Raw genomic sequence first — 14606 nt, forward strand, 5'->3', positions numbered from 1 at the left:
TCGGGTCTACGCACACAGTAGCCTGTATGAGAAACTGCCATACCACCTTGCCTGAGGCCACATTATTTCCCGTAACATTTAACACCCCCTGTAAAAAAAAAAGGGATAGATTTGGGGTAGGTGGTTGATGCTCAGTATCAGTTCTTCCAGAGTCTGTTTTTTTTCATTCTGTAAATGAAGTGTATCAAGAACGGTTTATGTTTTTCCACTATTGCTTGAAATCTTGTCAAATGTGTTTCCCTTTCCCTGTCATTCTCATAATGTTTCTTTGGAAAATGCTACAACTGGATCCTTGCTGCATTTAAAACATCGTCACAGTAATTACAAAGAAGAGAAAAATCTTTAAAAAATTGCATGTGCTCTTAAAATTATTTTCAGTTCTATTTCCAAACTCAGAATGTCACAGAGACGTGAGCTCAACACAAGGCAGAAGTAAAAACATTTACTTGTCTAACTGTTCTTTTCATACCGTGTCAATTCATTTTAAGGAGGATGTAATTCTGTACTTCTTGTAATTTTTAAGAATTAGCTTGACAACTAGAATAACCCAGTAATATTTGTACACTAAAATTACTGACTTATACAATTCTAAATTCATTTTTAACTTAGTTAATTTGCCCACCCCCCAGAAATAAAGTAATACTACTTGCTATTGCGTAGGAAATTCCATTCTTAAAGCACTGAAGCACTTAGAATTCATCCAGCGCACAGACCCAAGCGATGCCAAGTTCATTTATGGTTTAGTCCTTAAAAACATTTCTAAAATCAGGGATGAGCATGGGTTTACTGAGCAAACAGTAGTCACATGAAAAATGAATGCTATTCAGGTTGGTAGAAAAGGTATAAAAGACACTGCGAGTCTGAAAAATTAGAAGCACAGCACTGAAGGCAATAGATCAGATGTCATTTGTTGGCCAAAATCCCTCTCAAAGTGATGCTATTATTAGGAATAAGTTTGTAGAAACTTGTCAGTGAAGGAGATTGACTTGGCTAAGAACTTGACATCCCCGTTAATCCTCTTGAGCCAAGTATGAGTACGGTCTGGCCTCAACATTAATAACCCCTTCTCTGTGCACTGCAGCACAGGAACCTTACAACATTGCTCCTGATGTCTCCAACCCCCCCCAAAAAGCAGCTCTTTTACCTGATACATTTGAGTCAAAACATGTTGTTTTGCTCAACACAGGGGAGTCGAAATAAAATTCTGAAATACGTGACATGGGAGGCTATGTCATTCGTGGATCCTGTCACCACGGAGGAAGGTTGAGATGCCATTTAACTGACAGCGACTCTTTATTGGAGCTTATTGTGACACAAACAGGAACAATTTCAGTATCTTTGCCTGTGTCTGTATGGTTACGTGTACACAGGTATACGAGGAACAGCACAAAGAGCCAGAAGGAGACAGAGTTGCCACCTAAACTTGCTGTAACAAAGGTGCGGAGGCACTGTTCCATAAAAACGCTTTGACTTACCTTGAGAAAAAGTCAAACCATTAAGTGGGAAAGACTGGGGACACGGTTTACAAGGCTATCCATATATAAAACTACTGTGATTACAAAACACCTCCTAAATCGTAGTCCCAGGCAAGTTTTTTTACCACCGGCATTAGCGTGCATTCCCCTTGCTTAGAGCCGGAGCGCTCTGGCTCTCCGTGGAAGGAATGTGAAGCAGGCAGGAAAGGGAGATCCACGTGTCAGGGCCATTGCTGTCAAATGGCCTCCTCACATATTGCAGATGTTGTTCAAGCATGAGCCAGGGAGCGTGTGGAATAAAAAGCAGCCTATGGAACTTTAGGTGGGGATAAATGCTGCAGAAAGCTTGCAGCGTGCTTCTACACCACAGGAAAATTTCACCAGCAGGGAACAGGATCTATACAGGCACCTATGTATGGGCTGATCTTAGAGGTAATATTGGTACATCAACATTAATTTTACACTATACTCACATTTTTCTTTAGGAAATTAGCACTAGAACTTCTTGCAAGTTCTAAGCACAATTTGGCCATAAGCATACAACTTGTACTAAGACATGAACAAATCCTGTACAGTACATATCAGGGATTTCTCTTCCTTTAGAACCAATTTTTATTCACAAAAAAAGTATTCCTATGTATTCTGAGAAGAAAAATAAAAAATGGTCAAGCTTCTAACCATGCCAAAAAAGAAACAGTTGATAATGATGGGTCTTGCGTCACAGCCATAAAAATGATGACTTTATCTCATGAGACCAAATAATATAGATCTGGCAATACTAGTTAAATTTAAATGTTCAGCATCTCTCTGAAAGGAACCACAGAAATTTGAGTTGTGACCATATAATATTCCAGATATTGTATGATGAATATGTGGCTTATTGATTTGACAAGTACTACTATTTTCCCCCAGGAAAAAAGCAAATTTGTGGCAAATGGCCTAATAGAATGGTACAAGTAATTGATGGAGTTCTGCACAGTCTGTTGGGTGAGGTGACAGATCTGAAAAGCCTCTGACTTATTACTTTTCCTGTCATCATAGTGTAAGGTATGACTATAGTCAAAGTAAGTTTAAAAAAATACAATATAAATCAGAAAATGCCAGGGAGAAAAAAAAGAATGATTCCAAATTCAATTCTTATGTCAAGACCATTTAAAAAATCATGTTTGAAATAATTCATAGATTAACATAATTGTTACTGTAAATATTTTACTAAAATTAGGAGCTATAATCCAAATTACTTCATGTATAATTCAAAAAAATATTTTAAAAAATAGTAAAGTGATCTTTAGCTATATAGTTATACATTTTAGGTAATTATAGGTTAACCTATTAGATTTGCAGATGATATAAGATGTGCAAGAGCAGAAAACTTTATGGATTCAAAAGGCTCTCTTAAAAATTGCTTCTTATTGTTTACACTTTAAGCTAAGAGTTGTTGCTGCTGCCCTACCCGCACGTAGCCTACCCAAGCCTATGCAGTGGAAACTTAAATTGAGAGATAAAGAACTTGTCTCTTGCATTAACAGAAAGCTGTTAATAATTTGGAAAAAAATGAGGTTTTTTTTAAATACCTGTTCCTTCGGTGTTGTATGAATATACCAGCTGGTCAGTATAGTTTCTTTAAGCTACTAGCTGCGCTTGTCAAACTGATGCACATTTTTTAATTGTGAGGAAGAATGTTGAAGCTTTTGTAAAAACATTTATATACTTGGAAAAATAATAATAAAACACGGTATGGGAAAGCATTCCTTGCCTTTTAACTTCCCGGACATCCCTTCCCAATAGTGTTTTTAGGAGATGAATGCCATGTTTGCAGAGATAGGTTATAAAGCTGTCTGGCTTGTTTTGGCCACACGATAGAGTTTTAGCACAAGATAAAAACATCTAAAATGTACAGTCTAAGTCATTGCAACAGCCAACAGTAAAAGTGTCTATATAAATATATACAAAGCTTATTTAATATAATTATGAAATTTTAAGAAACAGACAACAAACTGTTAATGATAAACAAAGAAAAGATCTGCTATTAAAAGTGTGCTTAATCATTGCCACCACTGCAGCTGGCAGTGTACTAGCTTAAACTACTAAATATTTGTGTCTCCTTGTTTGGCCCAAAAGACCTGCAGAATCTTTAAGGAAAAGGCTCTTTACCTCCGAGCCAGGTAACACAAATCTTCACCAGCTACGGAATCTCATATCTCTAGGGAATATTGGCAAACAAAAACGTATTCTTCCGTACTTCAATAAAGCTTTCTGTTCTTGGAACGCAGGTAAAACAGATCACCAGTTCTGCTTTTTTTCCCCAATAAACTATGTTTATTATGCCAATTCTAATTACCATGCAATCTAATGGTTTTAAGGCTTATATTTTCCACATCACTGGACATCACAAACATGAAAGCATTTTATACTGTCATTATACATCAATGTTTGCACTTGGTTATACATATATACAGAAATTATTCACACATCTTAACCTTGCTATTTCCTCCTTTCAAACCAACATAATTTTACTGTGAAAGCAGCTTTTTAATAAATGGTATAAGAAATACAGCAAGGCACACATTTTTTAAAAACTTTTTTTCTCATTACCACCTCAAGAAGCATAAAAACCCAAAATGTTGTACTTAATTCAGTAGAATGCCAACAGTTCCTAATATACAACACCATGTAGTTGTTTCTTGAAGTGTTGCATAGATTAAATTTTAAAATTAAATAAATAAAATGCCATTTATTTTAATTGCTTAATTTTTAGATGTATTGAATCAGGAGGGCTAATGACTTCTTTTTGCTGCAACCCAACAAAATTGTCCCTTTAAAAGTAAAATAGTTTCAATAAACTTATGCATTATACACATAAATATTAAATTTGATACATAAAATAGAAGAGTACTGACAAGCACAGTTCTGAAAAGGTGAACCAGACTGATCATGAATTCTGTGGAACTTCAAAACTTTAAAGAACAGAACCAGTGATAAGTAGTACAGGAACATCCAATTTAGGAAGGGGAGGTCATTAGAGGTAGCTTGGGAGAGGAATCGGTATGAAAGCAAATGGCCTTGCCACAATACAAGATGATCACTGAAATAGGACTAGCATATGCAGCCTGATCACAAAGCCAACATGGACAAATCACATTTGGAAAGAAAATCTATCTTGGGAGTCAGTGTAATGAAAGGCAGTGATACAATGGAATTGGAGGTCATCCCAGGGTTTACAGGATGAACCTGCACCTGAATTGCAGACAAGTTTCTAAAAGGAAACAAAAAAGTAATAGTAGGTTACAGAAAATGAAATTTTATTTGCAAAACATAGATCTTCCAGAACAACCATAGATAGTCATTAAATGATCACATGCCAGAGCGTTTAATGCAGAAGCATACAGTAGGCAAACAATGACTTTTAACAGCCTGAGGTACACGTTAGTGTAAAAAATTGTATTGATGTAGAAAACTCATTGATTTTTGTAAAGACTTTGTTTCTAAAGAAACACGGAAAGTCATCAAATCTGACCTTTTCCCTGGATCCTGTCCTCATCCTTACCTGCGAACTTACCTTCGGCACACTCAAAAGTGCACCGATCAATGAAAACATAGGAATTTTCAAAAGCCAAACAACAAAAAGATCTACCCATCGCTTATTTTAATATTTATGTAAACATACAGAATGAGATTTCAACGGAGAGGAGGAAAGGATTGTCACAGAAGTGGTCCACGAATAGAATTGTCAGTGTCATCACCGTATTTTTAAAGTGTAAATAGCTATTTAGACACTTCTAGTACCAGCAATGAGTTAATTTTTCATACTATAGCATTATCCAGCTCAGAGTTTAGGGTTAAACTATTCATCAAAGAGCACAGGCTTATGATGAGGATTATGAAGAAATAACTGTCAGAATACAGCTCAAAGATTAGTGCAAAGTACATCTCACAGGCATTTCCTAGGAGGCACTCCAGACATGCATTATGTGCCTTCCAAATTAAGCAGGAATATCTGGATCTATCCAGTTACCTTCTCCTTTGATCTTATTTGCTGTAACTGAACCCCCCACCCCCATTTATAGAAGAAATATACTTACATGAAAATAGTGAAAAGCTCAAGTTTGTTTAGAAATTAATGAAGAACTGATCAGAATAAAGGGGAAGATTGTATCAAAAGGTTTCTACAACTCTGGCGTGAGTTTCATATATCTATAGTAAGAAAAGTCTTGCTGATAGATTATGTCAGGTTTTTCAAAAATTATGTAATTCACACAATACAAGACTGTTTCTTCTATTTAATTTTTTTAAAGTCGGTTACTGTAAGGAGCTAAAAAGTCAGACTGTTTTAAACTCTATAAAAGAAACATTATAGTATCTACCTCCCTATAAAAACCTCGAGGAAAAAAAAAGGTAAGCAAAGATTTAGATTATTCTTGTAGTGCCAGTCTCTAAAACTGAGTTAATTATACAAATTAACTAGTGTGTAAACCTGTATATTATTTTTCTCCTGTAATGAATATTTGACTAACAGTCCTTTGCGTTTATGTATCATCTTTTATCTGTGGATCTCAAAACACTTTTCAGTGAATAAATCATGCTTCACAGGTCCCATTGATCATTAGTCTCGTCATTTTGTTGCTAAAGAAACTGAGGCAAGGAAAGACTAAGTCATACAGAAAATCTATTGCTGAGCAAGAAATAACAGTCAGGCCTTCTGAGTACCAGTCCTGGGTTTCTCCTGGCTATAGTAAGTGGCAGGATACTCTGGGCAACATTGCGGCACTGTCAGATGAAACCAATTTAGTTTTCTCAAGCCCAAGTAATACATTTTTTCCCTAAATAAGGTTAAAACTTAGGTTTAAATTACAAATCCTGTACAAAAGGAAGGAAATAGCTTTTGTGACTTCTAAGAACTAACATTACACACAGAAGTCTAACTTATCCTCTAGAAAGACTTTGGACACACCACATAAACCTCCTTAATGTATTGATCCCTACGCATACTGAGTACGTGACTAATAATTCCCATCCCATTGGTGAGTCATGGGTCGCAGTGACAGCAGAAGATCGCATGATCTCATATACAGAAAGATAGTTCTTTCAAGCTGTCCCCTACTTGAGAAACAAAATCAGCCTAGCTTTACGAGCACCTCTGTTGAAGAACTCTGTGTTGGCTCATACGAGAGACTAGTCAGTGCTGGCAGAGATATTTTTAAGCCTGCTTATAGAATTATTATTATTTTCCCACAATGGCCATTTTTTTTTGGAGCACACTGCTAAATAACAGGATTGCAACATTTGGCAAAAATATTTTCTTCACCATTACTTTTATTCTCTTGTACAGCCAAGGCAAATACTAAAATCAAACTACATTTGAAATGATGCCTTTTTCAGCTTCGAATTCTCAGTATGCTTTTAAGGTACACATATACTATAGATTATTTTCTCTAAGTATTGCAGCTACACATGGAATTACACATTTAAATGAGCTTCCAGCACAGGTGCTACAGGAAAAATAATGGTGTTTGCCATTTATCTTTCAAATTAAATAATGTGTTTTTAAATAGTAACTTTTTTCATAATACACTTATGGGAACAACATTTATCTGTCACATTTTAAAAGATGTATTAGTAATAAATGTAAATTACCTTTGGAAAATCAGTAATTAGCCTCATCAAAAAATAAACAATCTGCCACCAAAAAGATAATCTTTAGCATAGTTAAGTATAATAACTGTTATTTGAATAAGTTAACAAATTAGGATAGATTGCTTCTGTAATTCATTCCCCATAGCATGAGAGATGAAGTTAAAGCACCAAGCTTGTGAATGGGGGAAGGGAGCTCAGACATCAGTGAAACCAAATCTAGCAGCTCATATTTTCATTTTTTTGATATGCCAGAGATAAACTATATGTATCCTAGGGCTTTAGTACTGGGAATAATACAGTACATAATTTCCATGGAAGCAATGCTGTATGTATCAGTCAAGAACCAGTAACATCTTCCTAAATGTAGAAAGTGGGATGTAGCCTGAAGGGCTTTGTTACCTTAAAAATATTTGTCAACCCCTGGGCAAAAATTAAAGCTGTAACATAACCGTATCAAGTTGTTGCCTACAGATTCTGCGTTACATTTTATTGCATTGTGGGGCATTTAATGGTATCTCCATCCTCTATGTCCAGTCTTAGTCCTTACATCTTTTTAACTGCATATTGTCATATCCCTGTCTTACGAAAACCACAGCTGGATACCACGTAAGTAACTATGAAGTTCTGAAGAGTGAGGGAACGTTTATACAGTATTTTGAGATCCTCAGAGGAAAAGTACTAATGAATTGAAAAGTCATGTTATTATCTTCATCAGTGAAAGAATAAGAACACGAATAAAATTGTATTCACTACAGTAAGTATTCTTCCTCAAATTAATATTACAAAAATGAGTGCAAAAACAGGAAAACTAATAAAACAGTTATTTAGGAAATGCTTATGTTTACATAATTATCGCTTATCAACCTCAGGCTTTTTTTAATCAATTTCCTTAATTTCCAAATAGAGGCTTCCATGTACACATTATGCTTTTAATGTAATTCTAGAATATATGGTATCATCTACTAGTTTTGTAATTCCCAGTTGATTTCCATTGCTTCTCCAGCTGTTTGGATGTGTCCAAGTATTAACCTAATTGGCAATCAACAGGTCACGATAGCTCATCTCAAAGCCATTCAAGAAATATCCTCTTTGCTATGATGGTTCCAAGATAAGGCATTATTCAAATAGATATGTGTTGAAAGAGATAGCGGCAAGCTGTAGACTACTGCTGTCATAACCTAAAGACTTTGCTAGATGTATTTATACATATGTGAATGTGTGAATGCTGGGTAAACTGCCACTATGTGCAAAAGAAAAGCCCAAAGCATAGTAATACAGCATAGCAAAACCAGGAAATGCAGAAGGTAGATATCTAATAGCAGCAAAGCAATCTATTTTGTATAAATAGGCCCAGTTCCTCTGCTACAGCTAGTTTGCAATAGGAGAGTACTAGTGGTTTTCAGGGCCAGTGATGAATAACAGCCTTTTCTCCTAGCAACACCATGGAATCATAGAATAACTTAGGTTGGAAGGAAACTTGAACGTCATCTGGTCCACCCTCTTGCTCAACGGAAGGCTATTTTCAAAGGTAGATCAGATTATTCAGGGACACATACACTTGAATTTTGAAAATGTATAAGGAAGGAGATTCCAGAGATTCCTGGGGAAACCTGGTCCCGTGCTTAGCCTTGTGTCTTTTTGGAAATTCCTTTGCTACAGCTTCTGGCAAGCAGCGGCATTTGGAATTGGAGTGGCAGTCAGAGTTGCCGTGCTGGCTCTGATCTACTGGAGGAATGTTTCCAAAGACTAATGGCATTCTCATACAGCTATGCTGGCTTTTGGGTCACCAAACAACTAGTGAGACTCAAAGCAGCAGTGCTACACGCTAGGATCTGATCCAGAAGTTGCTTTGTAGATCCTCTTTTGTTGTTAAATGTGCAGTTATTGTTAGACACTTATGTGAGGTCAGAAACTCCAGATCTGAAGCACTTTCAAACTTTGGAAGAGATCAGAGCCACTTTTTCATCTTAGGTTCCATCCTCTTACTTATGTTTCAAAATGCTTACCACGAAATAGAATCGAAGCTTCCAGTCCTGTTGTGTGGCTATCAGTTTCCATCTGCTTTGGTATTCAGGTCTTTATTCTACATTAAGCTCACGTTATACTCTTTAATGGTGTTGCAAAGATTTCTTATTTTGGTAACCTCAACTTTTGGCCTAACACTGTGTTGTAATAATTGTGTTCTTAATAATGGCTTACTGAACTTAAGCCATGGCAAACTAACATGAAGAGATGACTTATTATCTCTACTTATGCTCCAGTCTGCTTAGCCATTCTTCGTGGCTTGTCTGGAAATATTGTAGAACTCCAACTCACTAGTCACCCAACATTCTTGTAAAACCAGAAGTTCAGCTTCATCAGGTGCTTTTGAATACCTCATAAGGCCAGCTGACTGTGGAGAAGGGGATCAATGAGTACAGCTGGTTTCTGGTTCCACAGCTCAGTTGAAGAGGGAAGAGGAGGCTGATATAGTAATACTACTTTTGAAGAATTCTCAAGTTCTGCAAGATGGCAGATTTGTCCCAGAAGAGAGCAGTTCCAGCCAGCGCAAAGCCACAGGGCAAGAAGCAGTTAGTATTCACTGCATTTGTTGACCAGTGGCATGTAAATTGGGATTATAGTGTAATCAAAACAAATGATATAGCACTTCAGAAAACAGAAGACCTGCATGGTGATTCATCTCCCTCCGTTGTACAAAACGTAAAAAAAAAAAAAAAAAAAGGCAAAAAAAAATAAAAACAATGAATGTGCAACTTCTAGAGTACATACCTGTTTTTAGGATAATGTACGTGCCTGGAGAGGGTTACATTCTATCTGTGCATATTTATATGTCTTTCCTTATGAAGATTCAGCAGATTTTCTTCACAAGTTAGAGTTTTACTGTTCTGATGCAAAACATCCTTTTGCTGTGATTGGCCAGGCTTTAACTGAAACTCTATAGCTGAAGCCCCTTCAGAAGCAGCAACACATCCTTTGGGCTCTTCAGTTCCAGGTGATTTTCCTGTACTGCTCTCTTCAGAGCTAAGCTCTGGAGAATTCTTTTCCAAACCTTCAGTTTGCCCATCTGTAATCAGCAAATCGTCAGCAGCGTTTTTCAAACTGTTTGATGCAGTTTGTTTGTTAGGATCGGGGATGTTTGTATCATTGCCATCATCACATAAGAAAGATAAATCCCTACCTTTAGATGAAGTTTTAACTACTTCTAGTGACTCTTGAGTCACTTCACCCAGTGACTCTGAAGATGTTTCAGAAATAGTGTTAGAAATAGGTTGCTGCCGCTCAACTCGTGCTTCAGGAGTACCATTAGAAATTGATTGCTGCTGCTCAACCCGTTCTTCGTCAGGACAGGCTTCAAAAAAGCATTCAATATTTTCTCTCTCATCTGTGAAGTCCAGTGGCACAGGAGTGCTGCTCTTTTCCTCTATGTATTTGATTACCTCTCCACAGTCACTATCATGAGAAGAAAGTGAAAGATAAGAATAGAAGTCCCCTTTTCTTAGCTGAATGGGTCTATGGGAGTGTTCTAACACTTTTTCCTTGATCTGTGCTAATGAAGCTGGAGCAGATGACTCACATTCAGGTTGTGTCTTACTTTTCAAAGCTGTTGATGCCATGTCTATGATTTCCCTCACAAAATTGTGTACTGAGCCATCTTCCACGTTTCTTTTATCAAAAGCAGCAGATTCACAGTCACAGCACAAATCAGGACCACTGGCTGAGGAGTCGCATTCTGCTTCACTGGATTTCAAGCCTGTACAGCAATCAGTAGATTTTTCAGTAATGCTCATTCTGCGTTGTTGAACATCAGGTAAGGATGTTTGTAAAGCTGTATCATGTATGTCTACACAATTCATTTCTGAGGAAGATTCAAGACAAGGCTTTTTAGCAGGAGAGGAAGCAACAGAGTGACGATCAGGCTGAAGATGACTTTGACATTCTTTTGGAGGGTTTCTGGATCCATCTGACAACAGAACAGTCTCCTTGCCATCCATATGTGAATCATCTGAACTGTCTGTAAATGCTTCACAGACACAACATTCATTTTCAACTTCTCTGACATCAAGTGACGCATGAGTTTTGGGAGTTGCTGATGTTCTAACAAGACCTTCCTTTTGACCGCCAAGAGTATTTTCAACATTACCGTTCTCCATATCATCCTCAAGCTGATCCTTCACAACCTGAGACACATCTTTCATGAGGTGACTCTTTGTCCCTTTTTCCCGATGACGTGGTACATTCTTACTATTGCCATTATTTTCTGATATTTTCTGTACTGAACCATTCAATAATGTCTCAATGCTTAATGTATCTGTGGCTTTCGATGTCTCATTACTAACTTCTTTACTGCGCTGAATTTCATCACTGAGGTTACTTTTTCTCTTCTCCCTTGTCAAAGAAAATTTTGGTCTAATCCAAGTTTGGAGTTCATTTTTTATATAATCAAGTCCTGAAATTAAATTGCATTCTTCATAAATGTCCTCATCAGTTGCTATACTGGAGTCATCATCTTCATCTTTGATACCTAGCTCTTCCTCAGTTAAGGTAAGGGTGGAACTTGAAAGCAAATCACTGTCATCTTCATCATCAGTACAAGCAGAAGTGCAGGAGACATTAACAATCATGCTGACGTTGACATCGCTCTCATCAGCTACAGATCTATTAAGATGTTTTCTAAATGATGCATTTGAATCTGGTATTTTATTTCTGTGCAGTACAATGTCTTCAGAGCAGAGAGAAAGATCCTCACTGCTGCTGAGTTCAGTGAGAGAAGCTGCTGAGTCTTCGTTGATAGAGGATGCAATATCTAGAGACAGCTGTCCATTAAAAGACATTTTTTGAGAGCTACTTTGGAGTGTTATATCAGAGATGCTGCGCTTTATCTTTTGATCTAAAGGACTCTGGATATTCTCTAAGCGATTCAAAAGATCTAATGTCCTTTTGCTGAGTTCTCCAACAGAATCACTGCTTGCACTTATGTCTCCTGAGCCATGATGACTAAAAAGATCTTCGTTGCTTTTGTAGGAAGTCAGCCAGCTCTCCAAAGAGGTGCTTCGCTGAAGACCATCTCCACTTTTAAAAATACCTGAGCTGAACAAATCACCTACTACAGACAGAGATTCTAATGAAGAACTACGAGATAAAGTTGAAGCCTGTCTTGTATTCTCTGTAACGGTTAATTTTCTTACAGTTTCTGCAGATTTACAGGAATTGGGATCTGATTCTCCAGGGATACTTGCCAGAGTATGGTCATGAATAAACCCATCTGGTTGTGAGTCTCCAGGCTTATGTTCAGATTTACCAGGTATTTTATCAAAACAAAAGTCATGAAACAAACTGCCCTCTGTATGTGTTTTTTCAATTTGTGATTGTTTCATTATCGCTGGTAATTTGAATTTGGAGCCTTGAAGATACGAGTAATCATAAAATGTAAAAATGTCATGTTTTCCTTGCAATTCTTCTAAACAAACAGGGTTACACATGGTAATGCTGTCCAAATCCTCATCATTTTCACTTCTACAACGTGCAGAAGGTGCCAACTGGAAATCATCTGAGAGACTAGCATGGTCTTCTTCAACTTGCTTTATTTTTTGTTTTATTACATCGACTATATCATCCACATGAGTTTCTGCATGCCCAATTTCAGGAGTACTCTGAGTGCTTTCTATATCATTTAGCAAAAAAATTTCGGAATTATTTGTAGTTTCTGTGTCACATTCACTCACTATCCCACTCTCACTCTCAGAATGCCTGCTTACGTTTCCACTCTGATACATATAGTTACATGGTTTTGTCAATGTGGTCCCCCCTATTAGGTCTGGCAGGGATTTGGTAGATGAAAATGACGAGTCTTTACTAAGACTTTTGTTTAAAATGTTAGACTGTGTTACATTGGAGAGTTTGGATGTTTTTTTCAAGAAAGGCATGTGTTTTTTTTCTGATAATTCAATATTATGAAGACTATAGACCTGATAGATGTGAGGATTTGGAGGGGAAGTAATGCTGGGACAATAAAGAGGACTTCCACGATCACTGATACTTTCGTCTTCAGTCACATCGTTACCACCGCATTGTCCTGAAGCAGGTTTCTGGCTTGGGTCATCCTTCCTGAGTTCCTGATCAGGATCACTTAACTCTTCATGAATACTGATCAGCTTATTACTTATGTCGGTTTCATCCCATTCTAGTGCATCTTCACTTTGACCATTTAGATCCATCAAACTGGGATCAATAACGTTCAGAGGCTCCTGTAAAAAAAAAGTCAAATATTAAAAATTTTACAGTTGCACTTTAAATATGCTTCCAATGAAAACATATAAGTAAATTAATAGGAGCAAAGTGCGTTTTTGGAACAATGATCACTAATAAGCATTTAATTTTGTTACATTTTGTGTACCATTAAAATGCTCAATTAAAATGAAACTTATTAAATTTTCCATGATTTCTTAGTCTTCTTAGGATTTTTTTCTTATTTGATATCAAAACATAATACAGAAATTTGACTTTTCTTTAACATAGATCGATTGTGGTTAGTCATTTTATATGTAACAAGCTTTAACCATTCTGCAGAATTATATAGGGGTGTGTTAGTAAGTTTGTTAGTAAAAACCATGCAATTAGCACTTTATTATGTTGCGTATACAAGAATCTCTCTTAGCCTGCTTAAGTTTGAAAGAGTTAAGATACAAAGGATTTATCAAAGGATTTTTGAAATGTTTATAACAAACTTTTGTGTTGTCAGCCTTAAAACAGCAGATCTAATGCACTGTAAACCACAAGACTTGATGAATTTTTTATTAGCGTTTCTATTTATTCTTGACTTGATATTAAAGGCAGTACTAATGACCAGTAAGTAAGACTAATGAATGTTAATATCCTCAGCTGTAAGTACAATCCATCAGTCTAATCAAATACTATGTGAATCTCAAATATTGTCTGTGCTGACATCTTTCTCTGGGAAAGGGCTAATAAATAATTGAGCTAAACTTAGTTTGCTTTTTTTAAGACTTTTGTAACTTTCCAGTAATATCTGCTACTATGGGCTCAGAACATATACTAGCAAGGATTTTTCCTTTTAGAAACACGCGTGGGAGAGAAACGACACCTTGACAACTTTTCTCATTCAAGTGTGATGTGTCAAAAGGCCAACAGTACTGACTTACCTTAAACCTCTCAAAATAAGATAGAAGTGGTCCTTGATTTGGGGCTGGTTCTCTGAGCACAAATTAATTTCACTTTATTTTTCTATTTATTTGGATCATCCATCTTGAGCTCCTGATCAGGATCACTTAACTCTTCATGAATACTGATCAGCTTGTTACTTATGTCAGTTTCACCCCATTCTAGTGCACCCACTTTAGGGAAGACTTTTCTTATATAGGAAGTACTGTAATAGAACTGTTTAGTTTAGTTTAAATAATCTTAACAGCTGAACAATGAACACCGTATCCAGAAAAACAAGCACTTTTTTCCAAAAAATCTTTCAACTATGATCTCTTG

General features: G+C 36.6%; 1 protein-coding gene across 5 annotated transcripts in view; it reads right to left on the reverse strand.

The window, feature by feature from the left end:
- Positions 1–3759: 3759 nt before the first annotated feature.
- The window catches only part of AKAP6 (A-kinase anchoring protein 6), a 292117-nt gene continuing 281270 nt past the window's right edge, over positions 3760–14606 (reverse strand). For 4 of the 5 annotated variants that reach the window (XM_054199824.1, XM_054199825.1, XM_054199822.1 and 1 more), the window contains 2 exons: positions 9879–13354; positions 3760–4731 (listed from right to left, as the gene is read on the reverse strand). In XM_054199824.1, coding sequence (XP_054055799.1) covers positions 9920–13354 — 3435 coding nt within the window. In that variant the 3' untranslated portion in view covers positions 3760–4731; positions 9879–9919. The remainder of the gene's footprint in view (positions 4732–9878; positions 13355–14606) is intronic. The other variant, XM_054199826.1, reaches the window with a different exon arrangement.

This window comes from Rissa tridactyla, chromosome 4, assembly GCF_028500815.1.
Source record: "Rissa tridactyla isolate bRisTri1 chromosome 4, bRisTri1.patW.cur.20221130, whole genome shotgun sequence".
Taxonomy (NCBI): Eukaryota; Metazoa; Chordata; class Aves; order Charadriiformes; family Laridae; genus Rissa; species Rissa tridactyla.